This window comes from Canis lupus, chromosome 19 (genome assembly GCF_048164855.1).
Source record: "Canis lupus baileyi chromosome 19, mCanLup2.hap1, whole genome shotgun sequence".
In the NCBI taxonomy this organism is placed as follows: domain Eukaryota; kingdom Metazoa; phylum Chordata; class Mammalia; order Carnivora; family Canidae; genus Canis; species Canis lupus.
In genome coordinates, this window is record NC_132856.1 from 50,659,292 (window position 1) to 50,681,492 (window position 22,201).

General features: G+C 55.9%; 1 protein-coding gene across 4 annotated transcripts in view; it reads left to right on the top strand.

The window, feature by feature from the left end:
• Positions 1-22,201, top strand: part of CACNA1A (calcium voltage-gated channel subunit alpha1 A) — a 214,697-nt gene that overhangs the window by 179,712 nt on the left and 12,784 nt on the right. For 3 of the 4 annotated variants that reach the window (XM_072787044.1, XM_072787046.1, XM_072787047.1), the window contains exons 31-38: positions 1,388-1,471; positions 8,930-9,046; positions 9,391-9,456; positions 9,669-9,784; positions 10,883-11,033; positions 14,084-14,211; positions 15,462-15,558; positions 19,033-19,138. In XM_072787044.1, coding sequence (XP_072643145.1) covers positions 1,388-1,471; positions 8,930-9,046; positions 9,391-9,456; positions 9,669-9,784; positions 10,883-11,033; positions 14,084-14,211; positions 15,462-15,558; positions 19,033-19,138 — 865 coding nt within the window. Of the gene's footprint in view, positions 1-1,387; positions 1,472-8,929; positions 9,047-9,390; positions 9,457-9,668; positions 9,785-10,882; positions 11,034-14,083; positions 14,212-15,461; positions 15,559-16,438; positions 16,536-19,032; positions 19,139-22,201 lie in introns of all 4 variants that reach the window. The other variant, XM_072787045.1, reaches the window with a different exon arrangement.

A 22,201-nucleotide genomic window follows, 5' to 3' on the forward strand; every position in this document is an offset into this window, starting at 1 on the left:
AAGGCCCAACCAGTCCAACTCCAAGGACGTTTAACTCCCACATGCTGAAAGCATTTGATTCTGGAAAAGCACAGCCCCAAAGCCTGGGTTCTCCTCTGTGAGGCAGAGGGGCTGCCACAGGGTCAGAGGCTCAGGGGAGACACTGACCACTCAGCAGGGGACCCAAGCCCCAACCTGGCCTCCGCTTTGTAAGGATGCTGGGAAAGCCTGAGTTTGGCGCAGGTTGCACTGAGCCACTGTTTGAACTGAGGGCTCTCTGTTCGAACCAGACCCTTGGATTCAGGCAGAGGTGCCGCTCAGTGTGAGCTCAAACCGTGTGGAATATTTCAGTGTTTTAACCACAGCGTGCTGTACCTGTGTGGCACGATTGAGCCAGCACCCGGCCCAGGGCTGTGCCAGTCAGGATAGGTCAAGTTAAGGTACAGTAACAAATTAAAAAACAAACAAACAAAAAAAGGTATAGTAACAAACACCCCCCATATCTCAATCACTCCAGCCAACAAAGGTTTGGGTGACATTCAGCAGGGGGGCCCTTAGCCTCATAGTTAAGGGACCCAGGCTCACAGAGCATCTGCCACCTGGAACATTGATGGTCACCAAGCCCAGGGTTAAAAGAGTTCTGGAGAGTCCCACGCTGGCCAGAAGGTGGCTCTCACTGCCTCTGCTCAAAACCCTTTGGCTGCAACTAGACACACGGCCCCATCTAAGCACAAGGGGGCCAGGAGGTGAAGCCCACAGCGTGTGCCCAGAAGGCCTTTGCACCCCTGTTACTATCCCCCTTCTTCAGATTAGGAAGTGGAAGGACAGAGAGGTTAAGTCACTGGCCCACAGCCACACAGCAGCAGAACTGGGAGGTGAACCCACAGTCCTCTCTCTTAGCGAGCGCGCTATAATAAGCAGGGTCTGAACACAAACTCTGAACTCAGAACCCTGGGTTCAAATCCTGACTCTTCATGTCCATGCTGCTCACCTCAGATGGACGAGTAGCATCTCTGAGCTTCAGCCACCTCATATAAAATGGCTGATAATCCTTTTCTCCGAGGGTCTACATGAGGATCCCAGTGACATCATTTATAAAGCATCTGGGGTATCAGGGAGCCCTAAGATATGTCAGAGAGAGAGGCAAGCCCAAAGGGTTGCCCTTTCTCTCCAGCAGAGCTGAATCGGGTTGCAGAGGCCCCCTCGGGGGCCAGGAAAGCCATGGGGTCCCAGGGAGGGGGACCTCAGAGCAGATGATACGGCAGCATGTTGCTGTTTGAGTGACCATAAGTGCTGTGGGCACTCGGGTTGATCGGCAGCTGTGCCCCTAATGTACTCCGGGGCCGGCTGTGGCAGCCGGGCATGGAGCCCTGCGTTGGCATCTCTGTCTTGTGGGTCCCCATTCTAGAATTATTTCCGCGATGCCTGGAACATCTTCGACTTTGTGACTGTTCTGGGCAGCATCACTGACATCCTCGTGACTGAGTTTGGGGTAAGTTTCCCGCCAGTTTCTCTCTGGGTAACTCCTGGCTGGGTGGAGAATGGGGGGGAATCTTCCAGAAGCAGCGGCCCCAAAAGCCACAGCTGCCTTGGGCCAGCACTTGACCGTGACCAAAGAGGGAGAAGCAGGGACCCCCGGGGCAAGGGCAGCTGTCAGAAGGGCAACTCAGGGAGATGGGGGAGCCCAAAGCCATGGCTATGGGGCCAGCGCGGCAGCGTGAACTTCCCTGCATCTTGGCTGGTGACTTAGGAATAAATAATATGGTTGAGTACCCTGAGACAATTAAAGGAGCCCAAGGCTGAGCCCTGCCCCCAAACACCACACCGTATTGGGGACCCAGAAAGAACCGACTTCCAGTCCATTCTGCTTGAACTAACCACCTTCTGGTTCATGAGGGGAGGTTCAGGAGGGAGCCATGGCCCTTGTGCCAACAGGGGACACCACTGCCAGGGCCTTAGGAAGGTCCCCAGGATGTCCACCCTCTTTTATTCCCAGGCTTGGGAAGTTTGTGATTTGGGGGTCTCTGGACCCCTCTGCAGTGGCCCCATAGGCCACATCACCCTTCCCCCTCATCTGAAAGACTCAGGGTCCCAGAGCTCCTATCTCAGACCCCCTCCATGGCCGTTTGCGAGTGAGCCCAGTCTTGGGAGCCCCCAGGAGACTGCAGGGAGGGGAGGAGATCCTCACAGGGAAGCAAAAGGGCAAAGACTGTTGGAGCCAAGGGCCAGAGGGGTCATCACCCTCATCGTAATAACAATAAAAATAATGCCTGGCAAGAATGGCATGCTCAGTTGCATGACAGGCACTGTGCCAAGCGGTTCACATGGATTAGCTCGTGGTACAGGTCAGAGGGTCAGGACACAAAGAATTCCCTTGGAGGGTTCAACAGAAGGGATTGGAAAGCAGAGACCACTCACGGAAAGGAGGGGATGGGCGCAGGCCAGGATGGCAAAGTGCCTAGCACCCTGCCACCATGGGGAGTTGTCACCTGCCCAAGTGCTTGAAGCAGGGAGGAAATCTGAACTGGAATGGGGAGGGGCCACCTGGCAGGAGCTGTGGACCTGGAGGGACAGACCCCCCCCACCCTGCCCAAGAGGAAGGCCAAAGCAGGCCCAGAACACTGGGAGGAATACCCAAGCCCATCTCTCCTCCACCCTCCGTCTCCTGCCAGTCCCTCCCATTGGCGAGACCTAGCCAGAAGGGAGCCGAAGGCCGGGGAGCCGGAGGAAATGCTAGACAGAGAAAAGTGGAGAACAGACCTGGTTGGGGTGTGGCCTGAGGAAGAGGGTGCTGCCCCATTTCACAAATGAGGAAGCTAATGCTTGATGCTCAGGCAAGTGAGGGACCTGCCTAAGGTCATGCACCCAGACCTGGTGACTCCTGAGAGCTCACAGGTGACCCCTGGGGTGGCCCCATTAGAGCCCCCAGAAGAAAGGGACCAAGTGACCCATTCTTCCATCCTGGAAGAGGAGCTCCATGGAAGAGGAGACCATTCTCCAAGTGTCACCTGACACCTCCCTCCCAAGTAGTATCCTGGCCACACCTCTTTGCCTTCAGCTCCACTGAACCAGAAAATCTCCCTAATCTTCATCCCGTGCCTAACACCTTCCTCTAGTGTGAACACTGGGGCTGTCCCCATTGGGGTTCCCCACCTGACCCCTGTGCCAGAGCCTCAGCCTCATCTCTGCCCTAAGTTGCTAAGAGATCCAGAACCCCAACTGGCAGTCAAAACAACACCCTGCGGCTGAGCACAAGACAGTTTTGAACCCGTGGCCATCTGGGTCAAGAGATCGGAAGGGTGGCCCGCACCCCCGCCGAGCAAGTGGAGGCAGTTGGTTGAAACCTCCAGTCACCTATAAGAAATCCACAGGGCTGGACCCCAGTGGTCCATTCTCCAGGCTGGCAGGATAGGGAAGGGCAGGAGGATGAGGCACAGAGCCCAAGTCGGGGACATCAGGACTGTCACAGTGGTCAAACAGCCCTCCCTACGAGCTGGTTGACTTTGGGCAACTGGCATCACCTCCCCTCAGGTAGAACGGGGGCTGCTGTAATGAGCCTCACTGGATCCCTGCGAGCTCCGCGTTCACTCTTGCGTTCACCGAGCCCCTGCTGTGTGCCAGGCATTATTTTTAATATTTTGCTTTGTTCACGGAAACCGTGAACAAAGCAAAAAACAGAGAAGAATGCCTGCCCCACAGGGCTGACGTTCTAGGGAGGGAGTCAGCAACTTGTAACAAGTGTGAGCCATCCACGTGAAGGGTTTGGCACAGAACCTGCCCTGCCAGGAAATAGATGGTCCCGAATGGCGGTTACTGTTATTGCTATTATTACCATGAAGGTACTTGGGTCCACAGTTTGTTCGCCAACCGCATCCCCCACCCCATTCCCCTGGGGCCCTGAATTAGAATCATTGGGAGGGAAAGATAGAGGGTGGGTGCGTGGAGCCTTTTAGGGTGTTATCCTCCCAACCTGCCGGGCGAGGAGCCCACTGCCTCCCCTTTCTGCCACCCAGGTAAGCCCGCTAGGTCAGGCCAGAGCTCAGCCAGGCTGAAGCAGGGAGAGCCAGACCCTTGGGAGGGCAAGTCCCCAGGGTTTTGGGAGGGGGAGAGAGCTCGGGGGCCCCCTGGGCCTCAGCTGCCGCCCCCAAGTGGCCGGGTGACGTGGGTTTGCCCTGCGTTCAATGGATAATGACTGTGTTTCTTGTCTTGTCTCTTTTCATGCCTGCTCTTTAAACTGTATATTGGCACAACGCCGTCTGAAAAACTCATCCAATCAAAATGCACTATGAAATTCATTTGTTCATCCATGACGTGGTCTGTGTGTTCATACACCAATGACTATCTCCCAACCCACCACCCCCACTCCCCGCCCGGGAACCGAAACCCATTGGTTTTTTGGCACTGGTTACAAATCAACCTAAAAAACGCTGAACACGCCTCCCCAACTGCCCCCGCCCGCCCGCTCCCCCTCCATCTTCAACATCTGCATCTAGAATCCGGTTGGTCTTACTTCTTTCTGAAGTCTAAATGCCTTACATTAACTGTGAACGCATCTTCTCGTGTCAGCACTGCACGTCCCGCCCTGGGCTTTGGACTTGGGTTGCCTGATGCACCCCCCGCCCCCCGCCCCGCAACTCCCCTATCCCGTCTGTCTGTCTGTCCCCCCAGCCCACCCCCACTCCCGCCTCGTTCCTGCGGCCCTTCCCCCCCTACTTCCCCCCACCCTCATTGTTTTTATTGGGTTCTGAATTGGGATTTTCTGTGTGGGTTGGTTCGCGTCTTTTGCAAAGAAAAGATCGGGTTTGCCCTGTGCGGCACCTCCCGCAAGTCCAGTCAGCCGGCTCGGTCTCCCGCCCCAGCCCTCAGCCGCATCCCTACACTCAGAGCCCTCGGCCACCTGCTCGTCGCTCCTGTCCCCTGTTTGGCTTCATGGAGCCTGGGCACCAGGACAGCTCACCCCATTCCAGGCCCGTGGGTTTGGCTGGCTAGAGACATCAGTCTCCCAAGTCCCAGGAGGAGGTCTGAGGGCCGGGCAGCAGGCAGGCAGAGACTCGGAGGGAAACCCGGACCAGCCAGATGAGGCCCTCCGCTGGAGGCCTGCTCTTCACATGCTCACCTGCCCCACATGCACGCAGTCACTGCATGCAGGGCCCCCTTCCCACATCCACACTCTCTCCCCGCACCTCTCTTGTTCTCATGCTCTTCCTCTCTCCTCCTCACCACACACACACACACACACACACACACGCACACCTGTCCCTCTCTCTTATTACATCCATCCACCCTGCACACCCACGCTCCTACCCCAGCACACACCATCTCCATGGCTCTCACCTCATATACTCGGCTCCTTGCACACTTCGCACTCTCGTAAATCCAATCCTCCTCTGCCTTGTCCCCACCACCCCTGCGCCCCTTTGAAGGACCCCCTGAATGGCATCTTTGCACCAGGATCCCTCCCGCGCTAGCAGTACTGCGTGCACTCGTCCACCAAACATTTAATGATTCCAGTGTGATGCCACACATGGAGGGGTGGGCTGAAGTAGACCGCCAACCCCTCGGCTAAAGCCAAAGTGGGGAAGCCAGGCATTAGATAACCACTCTCGAACCCACCTAAAATGATAACTGTATTGTAAGCTAAGGGATAAGCATTGTTAACCAAAGAGGAGTGGGGGGAAGGACATTTGAGACCCAGAACAGCACATGCAAAGGCCCTGTAGCAAGAAGAATCATGCAAGGGTGGGGAAGTCTGGGTCCATAAGTGAGGGGATGTGGCTGGAGTAAGGAGAGCGAAGGGAGGCTGACCCAGAAAAAGTGCAGAGGGCCAGAGGAAATAAGCCCCTGGGCCCTTGTGGCAGCCTGAGAGGATTTGGAGCAGGAGCAGCATAGGAAGTGTGGTTAGACGTGATGGCTGAGGCTGTGAGGGAGCAGGAGGTCAGGAGGTCTGGGGAGAAGGGAGCACCAAGACCCCCGTGAGATGGGACTGGCCATCCGAGCAGGGGCTTCTCTGGGATCTGGGGATGGGTTGGGTCTGGGCTGTGGGGAAAGGATACCCGAAGGGATCTAAGTCTGGCTTAAACTGGGAGATGGAAATTAGGGAATGCCAGAAGAGGGCCAGGCGGGGGGAAGAGCACAGGTGTAGGCACAGCAGGTTTGAGGTGCCTGTAAGAGCACCCCAGAAGTAGGCAGGCGGTTACAGGATCCGGAGTGTGGAGGCCAGGTCTGCTGAGGTGGGGTCTGCAAGTGGCAGGATTTCTCTGGGACCTTCAGGTGGCTGGTTCCCATGTCTTTGTGGGTGTGACAAGCCTTCCAGGGCCTGTGTCCCGCCCCATCAGCCTTGAACCAGGAAGCACAGAGCGGGCTTGGAGGAGAGCACGGCTGCTCCTTCTTGGGCTGTGAACAGAAAGATGGAAGTTAGGAAGAGGGAAATGACCAGAAGTTCTGCGAGCACTTGAAGGACTCGATGCAGGACCAAGAACAGATGGGGGGTGGGCAGTGGATGAGAGCAGACAAGTACCTTCCCCTGCCCTGTCCCCTGGACCTCTCTCATCTCCACCCCCCACCTCCCCCGTGTGTCTCCTCCCTCGGCCCCAAGAAGGGCAGCATGCTCTCTGCACGCATCTCCCTGCGAGATCCCCTTGCTTCTCCTGCATGGTGGCAGGCTCCCCCCACCCCTGCTCTACCCTGAGTCCCCGGAGGCTGCTCCAGGGCCCGTCTGCCTTTGCATGCTGGGCAGAGTCCACATGTTATGACCCGCCCTGTGAAGGGATGGCTTGTACTCTGGGGATGGTCGGGAGGGACTGGGGACACCTGGGCCATTGGCCTTGTCCCCAGGTAGAGCTGGGTGGCCAGGCAGGGCTGGGAGTCAGGTCAGCTGGGCATAGTGGGTGACTCTCAGCTGAGCTGGGTGCAGGAGCTTACTCGAGGCCCTTGAGACATTCTCACAGTGGTTGGGCCCGGTATGGTCAGGGCAGGATCTCCCAGCCCCCTCCCCCATCCTAGAGGCCCTTAGGATATGTACTGATGTGTCCCAAAGAGCATCCTAGACTTTGCCAGCAAATCCAGAGGCCTCTTGTCAGCCCCAGAAATTCCTCGAACTCCCATCCCTGCCTCTCAGCTCCCAGGCCAACATAAGCACAAGAGATACAGACCAGTAGCTAGCTGGGAAGCCCTCAGGAGCCACCAAGTAGGATGTCCACATATAATTCATCATCCAAACTTTTGAGAGCAAAAGGCATGCTGTGACTGTCGGGGCAACCAAATCTGGTCACCCCTGCGCCATCTGGGGGTGAGGGCTAGGCCAGTGTAAATCTTGCTACGTGGCCTGTGTCTAGGGCTCCTCCAAATTCCCTAGAGCAGAGTCCAGTTAAAGGCCCTCTGCCTCCAGCCTACTGGTTGACTGACCGAGCTTTCCATGTCTGCCTGAGGCAGAGCTCTCAAACTCAAATGCTTCTGGCATTGAAGTAGATGCCATAAGCCAGGAAAGCAAGTGGCATTTCTAGGACGTGGGGACCTTGGCTAACTGGGGGGCACGTGGCCTGCTTCAGGGGGGCGGCCACATCTCAGCCCCAACTAACTTTTGCCAACCTGGAGGCAGGTCCAGAGTTGCCAGAAAGCCAGATGTGGGGGAGAAATCTGATTCTTAAACCTTGGCAACTATTTTTAATCAAAACAAGACAAAACCACTCAGGCCCAACAAGATAGCTTTGGCAGCCAGATTTGGTCCATTGGTGACTTTTAGCCGCCTGTCCCCCACCAGTGACCCCGAGACCCCAGTAGGCAAGGTCCCTCACCCCCTCGCGGGGCAGCCAGCACCCATCTCCTGCTGGCCTCTCGGCTCCCCTCCCAGCTGACCACCTCCTTCCCTGGGGGGTTCTCCCGGCTGGGGCGGGAGGAGGTAGAGGCAGTGACTAGACTGGGGGTCTTCGAGCAGAGGCAAGGTCTACCTAGGGAGGTCCTGGGGGCAGGGACGGCCCCACCTCCAGCACTGGCCCCTCGGTGGGCCTGGGCTGTTTGCAAGCTCACCCACCCACGGGCGCTGCGTACTTCCTGCTTCCCGCAGGCCTGGTCCCGTGCTACTCCACCCAGCCCCAGAAGCTGAGAAGCCATCCCTGAGAGGGGGGAAAAGGGCCCCAAATGCATCTTCTCCGACTCAGCGGGCAGCGAGGACTCGCCCTGCAGCCGACCAGCCCCAGCTCCCTCCCGTCCTCCCCATTCCCGCTCGCCAAGGGGGTAAGAAAAGATGCTCTTCCGCTTCTCCGATTGGCTCGAGCCGCTGCTCCTCTTGGCCGTGGGGTGAGGTCAGGGCGGGCAGGAGCGGGTGGGCAGCTCGGCAGGGCAGGGCAGGGCAGGGTGCCCGTTGAGTCCCACGACAGATGCATTTCTGGCCCGGAGCGTAACATGCCCTGGGAACCCGCACATGTCCGCCAGGCCTGAGCGTGCTGGCTACCCCCACCCCGCCCTGGTGTTTGTGCATCGTACACGTGTGATGGATTCGGCAACTTGACCCGCTTGTGTCCTATCGTCTCAGTGCATTTGGTTGTTGGGAGAAACAAAAACCATCTCGATTTTTTTCCTGATTGGATGATTCGGATATATTTTCTTTTCCTTGTTCTTTTGTTATTTCTTCCCCACTCCTACCCCACCCAGTTCCTTTCTCTTCCTTCCTTTTTCTTTCCTTTTCCCCATCGCGGGTGGGGCTGGCAGGGAGGGTTTATGCTTTTGAGTTGCCTTTTCCCCCCTTCCTCCCTCCCCCCTCTCCCAACTTTGTTCCTTTTTCAACGTTTTTCCTCCGCACCATTGCATTAATAGTGCTTTCTCTCCCTCCTTATTTGGGGTCTGGCTTGCTTTTCCTGTTGGTTGGCTTCATGTAGGGGCCTCTGTGAGTGGTGACGGCTCTGAGCCCCCGGGGGTGGGTGGACGGTCACCCTTTTCTCTCCCATCTCCCCAGAATAACTTCATCAACTTGAGCTTTCTCCGCCTCTTCCGAGCTGCCCGGCTCATCAAACTCCTCCGTCAGGGTTACACCATCCGAATTCTTCTCTGGACCTTTGTGCAGTCCTTCAAGGTGAGCCCCTGATGCCAGTCTAGGGCTGAGAAGATCTTACCCCCACCCCTGCTCTAGCCAAAAGTAGAAATCAGATGGCAATGCCTCTCTGGTGCACTTTGCTGAGAGTCTGTTATCTGCAGGGCTCTTCTCTAGACAGCCTACCCCTGTGGTGGCTTGAGAGGTCCAGGGGGAATCCCCTTGATCCCACTATGGCCTCAAAGAGACCCACCAAGCCCTGCCACCACTCTGGCACAGCATGGGGCCACCCAAACCAGCAAGGCAGAGCACTGGAACCAGGGAGGGAAATGGTGTGGGTAAGAGGCCACCCTGGCACTCTCCTTCATCACCTTCCTTCCCACCAGGCCCTGCCATATGTCTGTCTGCTCATTGCCATGCTTTTCTTTATCTACGCCATCATCGGAATGCAGGTGAGTGCTGGCCCCCTCATGTTCTTAGAGCCCTCCCTGGGGAGGGCCACTATCTTTAAGCTGCGGCGGGGGGGGGGGGGGGGGGGGGGGGGGGGGGGGGGGGGGGGCAGGGAACCTAGTTTGGAGAGACAGCCATGACCGTTGAGTGGAGTTTCCCTAAAGCCACTGAGGGGGCATGGCTGCCCTTGGTCATCACCCTCCGGTTCCCCCAGGTGTTTGGCAACATCGGTATTGACGTGGAGGATGAGGACAGTGATGAGGATGAGTTCCAAATCACTGAGCACAATAACTTTCGGACCTTCTTCCAGGCCCTCATGCTTCTCTTCAGGTATGAGGGGACACGTGCCTTCAGGCTCCTCTTTTGGTGGGGGCGGGTCCTCTCCTAGTAGGGGCGGTCATCTTCTGGGGGTGGGGACACCTTCTGGTTGGGGGGGGGGGGGGCGTGTCATCTCCCTCCTCTTCCAGTAGGGGGTGCGCTGTCTTCCTTCTGTTCCAATGATGCTTGGGATGGGTTTGGGGGAGAGGGGGGCCCAGGGACCCTTACTGGGCAGAAGCTGAGACCCAAGCATGAGGCATTTTCTGGCGTGACCTCATTGAATCCTCCTGACCTTCCTGTGAGGTGGGGGTTCTTGGCAACCCCATATGACAGGAGAGGAAATTGAGCCTTATAGACTGAGGCTTGATTCTTCATCCTGGCTGCACAGTAGAGTTCCTTCATTCCTCCATTGGAGGCTTATTGAGCATCTACTGCGTGCCAGATATTGCTGGTGGTACTGGGAATAAAGCAGAAAGAGCTCTTCAGTGCCCTCCAGGAGCTTTTCTTCCCATGGGGGAGAAAGGCACTCAGTAAGCTAATGGATGGAGAGTGCTAGAAGGGGATGAAATTCAAAGTTAAAAGGGAAATAGAGGAACAGAAGAATACATAATGTATGATTCCACTCATATGAGGTGCCCAGAACAGGCAAATTCCTAGAGAAGAAAAAGTGGACTGGCAATTGCCAGGGGCTAGGTGAGTAGACGAGGGGGAGCTAGTGTTTAATGGGTACAGGTTCCCAGTTTGGGACAGATGAAGGATTCCAGAGGTGGACACTGGTGAATGCACTGAATGCCACTGAATTATACCCTTAAAAATAGTTAAAATGATCAATCTTATGTATGTTTAGGTACAAAAATAAATAAATAAAACCGAGTCTGTGGGAGTGAGGCTTTGGCATCAGCATTGTTTAAGGGCCCCCCACCCCCGCCATGAACTTTAATGCACAACCAAAGGTGAGAATCACCTCTCTGAGCTCCCAGAGAGAAAAGGTGACTCACCTGAAACTTGAACAAATGCCAGTCCAACTCCAGAGCCCAGTGCCCCCAAGGGATATTAGCATCCAGGGCTGGGTGCTCAGGTCCCCAGTGATGCCCCCTCTCTGTTCCTCAGGAGTGCCACTGGGGAGGCTTGGCACAACATCATGCTTTCCTGCCTCAGCGGGAAGCCATGTGATAAGAACTCTGGCATCCTGACTCCCGAGTGTGGCAATGAATTTGCTTATTTTTACTTCGTCTCCTTCATCTTCCTGTGCTCGTTTCTGGTGAGTTTGTGCACATGTCCAGTGGGGTAGGGGGCCCGGGCTTCCTGGCCTGGCTCCCACTCAGGGGGCATGGGTTTCTGTAGGATATGGCTGTGGCACCGATTGGCTGCCTCCCGAGCGTCTCTGAGCCAGCTGGGGATTAGGTTAATGGGGGATTCTCAGCAGCAGCACCATTGATATTTGGGGTTGGCTGTTGTGTGGTGAGGCTGTCCCATGCATTGCACTGTGTTTAGCAGCATCCCTGGCCTTCCCTCCTCAGAGGTGATAAGCAAACATCCCTTCAGTCATTAGCAGTGTCCCTGGGGATTGGGGAGCAGGGAGGAAGGACCAAATCTCCCCCATCTGAGAACTACTGGGTTTTACCAGGGGAAAAAACAGGGGAGCCGAGAGTTGGTCCCCCAGCCAGTCTGACTTCCTGGAGCAGTTAGAGTAAAATCAGAACAGAAGCTCTCCAGGTGTCTTACGCAGAGATTTTTTTTACGGTTTTATTTATTTTTTCATGAAAGACACACAGAGAGAAGCAGAGACACAGGCAGAGGGAGAAGCAGGCTCCCTGCAGGGAACCTGATGCAGGACTCAATCCTAGGACCCCAGGATCACAACCTGAGCCAAAGGCAGACGCTTGGCAACCACTGAGCCTCCTAGGCACCCCACGCAGGGGAGATTTAATTCAAGGATTGGCTACACAGGGTTGAGAGAGAAATAGAGAACACTGAAGTCACCACAAGGATGATTAGCAGGCTCCAGGAATGAAAAGAGGAAGAGGGTGTATCAACCCACCACACGGCCCCTGGCCCCACTGAGGAAATGCTGGTGCCTTGGCTGTCCATAGATAGCCCCAGGACACTTGCAGATGGTGAGGGTTTCCTATGGCTGCTGTGACAAACCATCATGAACTTGGTGGCTTAAAACAACAGAAATTTACCCTCCCAATTTAGCCTCCTACCCTCCAGAGGCTAAAACCGATCAAGGTGTCAGCAGGGCCCCCAAAGCCTATAGGGGAGAGTCCTTCCCCGCTTCTTCCAGCTTCTGGTGGCCCCAGGCTTTCCTCGGAATGTGGCTGCGTCCCTCCAGCATCTACCTCCATCTTCACGTGGCCTCTCCCCTGTGTGTCTGTGTCCAGATTTCTCTCTTTGGGGGATGGGGGCAGCAGTCAGATTGGATTTAGGGCCTACCCTAATCCAGAATGACCACCTCCTAACTTGATGACATCACAAAAATCCTTTCTCCAAATAGGTCACATTCACAGGTACCAGATATTAGGATTTGGACACGTCTTTTGAGGGGGACACAATTCCATCCACAATACAGACCCACACTGGAGGCAGGAGTCCCTTCTCCCGTACTCCCCGGTCTGGTTTCCTGACCGTGGATCCTATTGGCAGGATCTATGAAGCCAGCTGCCGGGGGAGCGTGAGATGAGTGCAGACCCCAGCCAAATGCCAGTGTCTGTCAGCGAAAGCCAAGCACCCTCACCCCCTTCAGACGAGTGGCCTCGCGCTGAGAGGCTTGCAGCATCTGGTTTCCAGCCCCTCAGCCCAGAAGCTCCATTGACCAGTTCCAAATACCCAGGAGAGAGAGTCTGAATGGGCCAGCCCAGCCCCTGATCAAATGTCCACCCTTTTCCAAGCAGCTGTGGGTACATGTTGGGCACCAGATCTTATAATACAGCCCATCTGGGAAGGGCAGGTGCTCTAGAGCACATCTCTGCTTGACCATCAGCACCTCTCCCAAAAGGGCAGGGATTTCTGTTTTGTTCACAGCCACATCCCCAGCACCTAGCACAGTGCCTGGCACACAGCAGGTGCTCAATCAGAATCATGAAGATGAATTAAAAATCAAGCCACTGAAATTAGGGACACCTAGGATTACAGGTTGTTTGTTAAGCACCTACTACATTTGGACTCCTTGTTGAATACCTGCTGTGTACCAGACCTGATGCTAGGCGCTGGGGTACAGGGGCAGAACACGGTTCTCTCAGGCTGCAGGGGCGATAGGCAGACAGATGGACAGGTAACGCTGATGTGGCCTGTTACGTGCTATGATGGGGGTGATTCAGACCGAAGGAAGGAAGATTTCAGAGTGGCCCACAGGGACTAGAACATGTGTTACTCAGAGAGTCCAGGTGCGGCTGGATCCAGACAGCGGACCCCATCCCCACACTGGCTTGCCCTTTCCCACACTGGCTTCGCTCTCAGACTTTCTCCTCGTAGAGCCTCTCCTCGTAGAGGCTGTCAACAAAGATCCCAGGGAAGGCTCTCAGTGGGCACCTGGGGTCACGGGCTCCTCCCTAACCGATCACAGACCTGGGTTGTATGACCACGGCCTGAGGAGCCAGAGAGTGGGGGTGAGCCACACCCAGCTACAGCCTCTTAAGTATAAAGGAGGGAGGTCCCCAGATGCTGCTACCCACAGGGAGACAAATCACAGTGTTCCCCACTAAAGGAACAACATTTGCCAAGGCCTGGGGGCAAAATGGTGCCAGCTCCCCTGTGCTGAGGGCTCAGAGAACATGTGAGAAGGTGCTACCAGGTGCAGATGAGGGCAGGAAAATTAATTCATCCGTCCGTCTCTCCATCCATCATCCATCCAGGAAATGTTTGCTAATTGCTTACTGTGTGCTGGGGCTGGGAATACAACACCCATGGAACGCTCGCTTTGGCCTTGTTGGGGGGCCAATGTGGGAAGATTTGGGGTCATGGTGGTCCCTTGGGGTTGGCCTCCATTTCACCTAGCCTCTCCCCCCTCTCTCTCCGACTCTCCGTCTCCATCCATCACTATTGGTCGTTGTCTCTTTGTATTTCTCTGTCTCCATCATGATCTCTGTGTCCCATCTCCATTTCTGCACCCATTTCTGGGCTCCTTGCATGAGTGTGTGTCTCTCCTCCCTGTCCCCCCATCTCTTTCTTTCTCTGTCTCCCTTTCTCCATCTCACTTCTCTCTCTCCCTCCCTCTCTCCCATTCTCTCTCTCTCTCTGGGCCCCCGTGTATGTGTGTTTGGGTGTGTCTCGCTCTCCCCCACTCCCTCTCGGCCCCCGGGGTCCCCACAGATGCTGAACCTCTTTGTCGCCGTCATCATGGACAACTTTGAGTACCTCACCCGAGATTCCTCCATCCTGGGTCCCCACCACCTGGATGAGTACGTGCGTGTCTGGGCCGAGTACGACCCCGCAGCGTGGTAAGGAGTCACCTGAATCCTCCAGCCACATCGCCCACCTTTCTCTGGCATTAGAGCACATGAGGCTAGGTCAGGCCCCAGACTTTGGGGCATTGCATCCCTGGGGAGCTAGCTGGGATCTCCGAGGGGTCGACCTGGAGGAAAGAGATGAGAATCAGCACCCTCGCACACTACAGGTGAAACGGTTGGGTACCAGCCCTGCCCGAGGCCCAGGCCTTCTGGGTCATGAGGGAAAGGAATCAAGCATTGAGGATTTTGCCTCCTGTAAATCTGCCCCGGCCCTCGGCCCTCGCTGAGGGGCCTTCGGATGGTGAGGACAAATTAGCCAAGGCCCAGGGAGGAAACCAGAGGCCTCTCAGCCTTGAGGCCCTGGGAGCAATGGGAACAGGGCCGGCCCAGCTCCCTCAACAGACGGGATTGGCTGTGAGATCAGAGTGGTGCTAGAACAGGTGATCGCATGAGGCCAGGACAAAAGACACAGAGCCTCAGGGTCTCTCGCATGTTCACTGTCACAGAGGGAGAGAGCTCTCCTACCCTTGGGCCCCAGAGCGCTTACTGACTGATAGGCGGTGGTTCCAGAGGGTCCTCTCCCCGCCGTGCACCTGGGCAGCACCCTGAAGCTGCTCAGAGGAGCCATCCCCAACCTCAGGCCACCATCCCCACCAGCCACTAACTGAAGAGTCTCATTCAGGCTGAGCTTGGGGCCTAAGAAGGCATGAACGGGGGCCCTCAGCAGCCCGGGTGCTGGAGGGGAGGCCTCAGGAGGAAGGTGGGGAGGACTCCATCTTTGCCATCCCCACAGCCCCAGACAAGTCCTCCACGAGACCAAGAGGCTGGGGTGAGCCACGGGTCTGGGGACTTGACATTTGGCTGGTTCCTAACTCTTCCTCTTTTGATTTTAGGTCACAGCAGTTGGATGCTGTCCCCCTGTCCTGTATTCCACGAGCTCTCCCTCTCCCCGCAGTGTAGCCCCGTAGATTGTGGAGAAGGCAGATGCAGAGAGCCCTGGGGGAGGGCCTCCCCAGCCCCCTGCTACCCACGCACCCACCCACCCCGGCCCAGAGCTTTTGCACACCCCAACCGAGACCCTCTGCCCCAGATCTGTCTGGGAGCAGCCCAAGTCTCCCCCACCCCTTCAAGCCGGGGAGGGGTCCCCAGCCCCCAGCGACACGACCTCGCTGCGTGTGCAGGGAGCCAGCATGAGCGCAGCCTGACCCCTGCCTCCACTAACCCCTGTCTTCTCCTTTCAGCGGTCGGATTCATTATAAGGATATGTACAGTTTATTGCGCGTCATATCTCCCCCTCTCGGCTTAGGCAAGAAATGTCCTCATAGGGTTGCTTGCAAGGTTGGAATTCCACTAAAACCTGCTAGCATCCATGGAATGAGTGTGGCTTGGGGTTCTTCAATATATATATTTCATATATATATATCTAAAACACAGAGCCATCTCTCTTTCTTGCATTAAACTAGAAAATTCTTAGCCGACAGAATGCAGTCACGTAGATTCGATGAAGCATGGGACATATCTCTCTGTTCCCTTCAGCCATTTCTGCTTGCTCTTAGCTGAAGCTGTCCATCCCAGGGTCTCAACGGCACCCCAAATCAGACACATCGGGGGGGGTCGGAAGTGCACATTGACCCCCCCATCCACCTCCACGCTCTCCCCCTCCACCCTTCGCCTCCCAAAGCCCCCAGCCCTCCTCCCGCCGCCCCAGCCCCCCCTTCCCCATCTAGGCCCCCTCAGAGACCAGCCTCAGCCAAACCAGAGAACTTGACCCAATTTTTAAAATAACACCGAGCCAGAGCACTGTGCCAGGCCCTCGGAAATGAGAACCCGCCTTTCCTGCAAGTCCCACCGGAACCATAGCTCAGAGTCAAAATTGAATCTGACTTTTCTCTTTTCTCTCTCTCTCTCCCTGCTCGTGAGCAGTGAAATAATCTTTTTTTTAATGACCTTTTCTCCCATTTTTTTCCTCCTGTTTTCCATTTATTTGAAATACCTATTTTATTGTTCTCTGCATTGTTCTCTCTCTATTTTTTCGGCTCGTGTGGTTTTTTTGGTTTGGTGTTTTTGGTTTTTTTTTTTTTTTTTTTTTTTTTTTGGTTTGGTTTTGGTTTTGGTTTTGGTTATTTTTTTTTTTCTTCTTCCGTTCTCCCTCTCTCCCTCCACCCACCCCTTCCTTTGGTTCTCCGTTCCCACCCCGTTTTGTTTTCGGTGCTGCCAGGGGCCGCATGCCTTACCCGGACATGTATCAGATGCTGAGACACATGTCTCCGCCCCTGGGTCTGGGGAAGAAGTGTCCGGCCAGAGTGGCTTACAAGGTAGTCTACCCTTGCCGACCACCGGCGTCGGGCACTGGGGATTTTTCAGCGCTGACCAGGAACAACCAGCCGAGTCTCTTTTTCCGGAGTTTACTCTTCTTTTTTTTTTTTTTCCCTCTTTTTCTTTTTCTTCTTTTTTTTTCCCCCTTTCCTCCTCGAGTAAATGGATCATGACCATCCCTTGACTCTAAACAGCACACTGTGTCCGTCTTTTCTGATGAGTGTGTCTTGGTGTTTTGAGACTCCATTATGGCCAACACGCCGGGGGGAGGGGGAGGGGAGCCCCCAGGCCCCTCGCACCTGGTCCCCGGGGAACCAAATTGGACACAAACATGCTTCGGAGGGAACACCACCTCACCTCCTTTCTGCCCACCCAGAGCAGCCCCCACGGCCAGGCCAGGGGCAGGGACCTCGCAGCAGGGGAGCTTTGGCCCCCAAAAGACGAGGCCCTGGGCCCCCATCTTTTGTATCTTGAATCCCCAGGTCCAGCGGCCCCTCCCACATACACCTGAAGCTGATCTCTGACCTAGGGCCTTGGGGGATTCAAAGACCTCCCGAGGAGTACCCAGAGCCTCTCTCCCTCCACCCCACCTCCTCCCCCCCTGAAGAGTTGTTTCCAAAGCCCCCCATCCCTATGCCACCCATTCTCCCCCAGACACCCCAACATGCCTCTCCATTGTTCCAGAATGGGCAGGCAGGCCGCAGCTGGACCCCTGGACCGTGGCACCCTGATGCAGGCCATGCACGCTGCCTTGGCGGGGGCCTGGGGCGGGCAGCACCATGGCCGACCGGGGGATGGTGCATGCTGGCTGAAGGAGCGAGGGTCCTGCCGCCAGGCGGCTGGGCCGGGCCACCCCTCCAGACCCCTGTCCCGGAATCTCCCTTGGCACCCAAGGACAGATGCTCTGTTCCCTCCGCCTCATCCACGAGAAGTTCAGGGATGACCTCTAAAATTGCCACCCCCTCCCAGAAAATTGCCCCGTCATCCTGTTCTCCCATCCACCTTGGCCCACCCTGTGTCTGTAAGAGTCATCCCCCCCTTCTGTTAATGCTGTTCCTTCCTGCTTCGAGTAGTCACCTCCCTGTAGCCTCATTCCTCCTCCTCCCGGCTCCCTCCTCCTCCTCCTCATTCCCGGTGGAGGCTGGGAAGAGGCTGCCCCACCCTCATCTATGACAAGCCTCTCCCGGCACCTGTCCCTCCACTAGCTTTCCTTTTGTCCCTTCTCTTGGTCTCTGCTTGGCTCTGCGTGTGTGTGTGTGTGTGTGTGTGTGTGTGTGTGTGTGTGTGTGTGAGAGAGAGAGAGAGAGAGAGAGAGCGCCCTTCCCTTCCGGGTCTCTGTGCAGGGCCACCGGGGTCCATAAGGCACCTTTGTGCAAATGTGAAAAGGACACCCTTTCCACAGAATATTTTATCTGTTGGAGAATTGTAATCCACCCATGTGGTAATAACAAAAAACCTCTTTGCTATCAGCTGAAAGTTGTCATTTAAATGTACAAATCCATGATTTCTAAGATGGTGACCCTTTGTGCAGTGCACAACCTGCACAGCTGTGCACAGCAGCCCAGTCTGTGTGTGTTTCTCTGTCTACCACCTTCCTCCCCACCCTGCCCCAGCCCCTCTCTTGTATCCTGTTCTGGGTTTGCCATCCCTCTCCCTACCTCCAGCTCTGTGTTTCCTGCTGACACGTGTCTGAATCCCCTAGCGAACACCTAAATCACCCTTGACCCCCATCTCCATGCCACCTCAGCCTGGGCTGGTGCCCACCGGTCCGGCATCCTCTCCTACATAACCAAGCATGGGGGACAGAGCCCCTGCTTGGGACAGGGGGAGTCTTTTCTTCCCTGGGCCACGGGGATGCCCCCTCCCCCTCCCCCCTGCCATCGCAGAGCCAAGATATGGACATGCCCCTGAGAAACACTTTCCACGGAGCTATGAATGAGTCTCGAGATTCCGTCTGCATGCGCACCCCTGTCTGCTGTTCTGTGTGTCACGGCCTCGCTGCATGTCTGCGAGGGGCCGCCCCGTCTGTGGGGGGCCGCCTGCCTGCCGCTTCTCAGAGGAATGATGTGGTCTGTGCCCTTCTGGTCTGGTCTGGGCCGAGCTGGGGGTGGAGATGGGAGCCGGCGGCCCCCTGGCGGCTGTGGCCGTGGACTCCCGTGCCTGGCTGCTTGCTGCATGATCTGCTGCGATCCGCCTTGCGCTCTTCTTTGGGGTCAGAATGGAACGGAGCCGTCCAGAAGAACTCTGGGGCAGGGCAGAAAGGGTCTGGGGTCCAGTGTGCAGGAGGGGGAAGGGTGGGAGAGCCCCAGAGCTCTCCCCGTGGGCCGCAAAGGGACATGGCTAAAGCGCTAGGGACAGGTAACCTGAGGGTGGGGGGCACCTCAGCCACTGCTTTCAGAGTTCTTCCTGGGGCTCCCCGGGGAAGTGTGGGTCTGGCTCACGGGGGACCGGGAGGGGTGCCTGGCAATGACCGCCCCCGCTTTGGGTTTTCTGTAGAGGCTCCTTCGCATGGATCTGCCTGTGGCCGACGACAACACCGTCCACTTCAATTCTACCCTCATGGCTCTGATCCGCACAGCCCTGGACATCAAGATCGCCAAGGGTAAGGGCAGGGCCGGGAGCGGAGAGGTAGCACAGGAAGGAATGGGGGCCTGGGAGGGGAGGGCCGTGTGCAGCCAGGGATCCCACATCCCACCCCCCAAACCGGAGGAGCCACTGCCCCGCCCTGATCTTCACCCCACCCGCTTGCGCATTCGGCAAAACATCTAGTGCAGCTTCCTGTGCGCCGAGACCCTGCTCTGAGTGTCCGGACGTGGGAGCTTATGCTTCCAGGGGGAGCGGCTTCCCTGAGGAGGGTCTGAAGGAGTCACGTGGACACACCTGGGGAGAAAGTGCTCCAGGCAGAGGGACCAGCAAGTACAAAGGCCCTGAGGCAGGAGGCCGTCCACAGCTGTGTTGAACTGACTTGCCCTCTGAGCGAGGGGGTGCCTGACTCACATTTTGAACAGGCCAGAATGGCCTGGGAGGAGGTCACGGTGGGGGCCCCTGACATAATCCAGGTGAACGCAGGACCTCTGTCTAGACTCAGGGGATGTGGAATGTTCAGGTTCTGGATATTTCCTGGGAGCTGACCAAGCCAACGGCTGATATACAGTGTGAGGGGAAGAAAGGCCACCCCTGGGGGTTGGGGCATAACCACAAGAAAAACAGAGCTGTTGGTGCCTGAGACCAGGGAAAGGTGGGGAGCCCAGTAGATTGAGGACAAAGTTAGGCAGGAAGCATGTAGGTGAAGGTACGGAGGGCAGAAGAAGCCCCCCAGGATAGAGAGGATCAGAAAGAACAAAGGTAAGGCTCAGGGGGCAGCAGGGGTTGTGGTAGGGTGCTCAGGCCCTTGTCTGGCGCACCCTGGAAATTCTCATGCAGTGAGTCAGAGGTAAGTGGCTCAGACCCGCTAGGCAGCCAGGTGCACATCAGAAATCCAGGCCCAGGTTCTGACTGTTTGTGGTTCTGCGCCCCCAAGATCATTCATTTCCTCTTCATTGTGGTTGAAGCTGGGCCAGGTCTCAACCTGGGGAGGGGAGGAAGCAGAAGGGCGGGCAGCAGATTTCTTTTTTTTTTTTTTAATTTAAAGATTTTTATTTATTTATTAATGAGAGACACAGAGAGAGAGAGAGAGAGAGAGAGAGCAGTAGAGACACAGGCAGAGGGAGAAGCAGGCTCCACGCAGGGAGCCTGACATGGGACTTGATCCCGGGTCTCCAGGATCAGATCCTGGGCTGAAGGTGGCGCTAAACCACTGAGCCACCGGGGCCGCCCAGATTTCTCATAATCAGATGAGAGAGTCATGTTCTGTGGGCTTATCCTGCCCACTTGCCCCTGCCCTGGCCTTGCTGTAAACCTGGCAGGTGATCTCACCCTCTCCAAGCCTCAGTCCCTGTATTCGCTAGCTACGCCACGTAACAAGTGACCACAAACATAACAGCTTAAAACACCCACTTATCGCCTCTCAGTTCTGTAGGTCAGAAGTCAAGGCGGGCTCACCGGGGCTCTCCATCCAGGGTCCCCAAGGCAATAATCAAGCTGTTGACCAGGCGGGGCTCTCCTCTGGAAGCTCTGGGGGGAAGTGTACTTCCAGACTCATTCAGGTGTGGGCAGAATTCAGTCCCTGTGGCTGTTGAACTGTTTCATGGCTGGTTTTTATTTATTTATTTTAAAGATTTTATTTATTTGATCATGAGAGACACAGAGAAAGAAGCAGAGACATAGGCAGAGAGAGAAGCACATTCCCTGCAGGGAGCCCAATGCAGGACTCAATCCTGGAACTCTGGGATCATGACGTGAGCTAAAGGCAGACGCTCCACCACTGAGCCACCCTGGTGTCCCTCATGGCTGGCTTTTAGCCAGAGGTTGCACTTAGCTCCCAGGGATGCATCTCATCTTCTGTGTACTCTAAATCGGTCTGACTTCTTCTGCCAGGAGTTGCAGAAAACACTCACCTTTGCAAGCACTCACCTGATTAGGTCAGGCCCACCCAGATAAGCCCTGTATCTTACAGTCCGCTGATTTGAGACTTTAATTACATGTGTAAAGGCCTTTCCTAGCAGTCTCCAGACTTGCATTTGATTGAATAACCAGAATCTTGGAGCAGGAGGCAGGGGCAAGCTTTAAAATTCTGTCTGTTATGTTTCCCTTGCCTATAAAATGGGTCTGGTGGTGCACCCACTCTTGGTATATAACGCCTCTGTGACCGTGACCCAGCTGCTGTCCCTCTCTGGGGACCCGTTCAGGGGTCCTGAGAGAACCCAAGACTCGGATTCAGTGATTCACTAGAAAGATTCAGAACCGAGAGGCACCATTGGACTCACAGTTACAGTTTATTACAAGAGAAGGATACAGGTTAAAGTCTGCAAAGCAGAGGCCCTGGGGTCAGGGTCCAGGGGAGACCAGGTGCAGACTTTCAGGTGTCACCTCCCAGGGGAGTCTCATGGGCAGCCTTGCTGCCCTCCAGTAACAGGATGTGACAGCCCAGATGAAGTGTTGCCAACCACGAAAGCCCACCCAAGCTTTGGTGACTGCAGTGTACGTTGGGGTGGGCCATGTAGGCTGAGCTGAGCTTAGCTACACAGATCCCAGGCCCTCCAGAGGTCACACTAATGGTGGGTCCCATGGCCCAAGGCCCCCACCATAAATCACACTCTTAGGATAAACTGTCTTGTGTACCCAAGGCGCTCACATAAACAAAGACGTTTTTATCACACAGGACACTCTAAGGACTTAGAAGTGACCTCTCAGGAGCCAATCAGGGAGCCATCCTTTCTTTCTGGATCTGTAGGGTTTGGACAACCTGCTGAGTTGTCCTTTACCATGAGGGCACCTTCTGTAGGACCCCAGTCAACCCAGTCTCTACGACACCTACCAGATTCCCCACATGAGGATTTCAAAGGCTCCTGGGGATGTGTCTGAGTTGGGCTGTGACTGTTGTCACTCATACTCCAGAGGCTACTCAGTTCCTGGGGGATCATGTCCCCCCCCCCACCGGCGTCACTGAGCCAGGGACGGCTCCTCCCAGGGCTCCCCAGGAAACAGCTGAGCCAGTCTAGGGGATTAAGGAAGGTCAGCTGAGTGCTGCGGACAACAGCTTCAACAGTGATGACAATCACAGCTT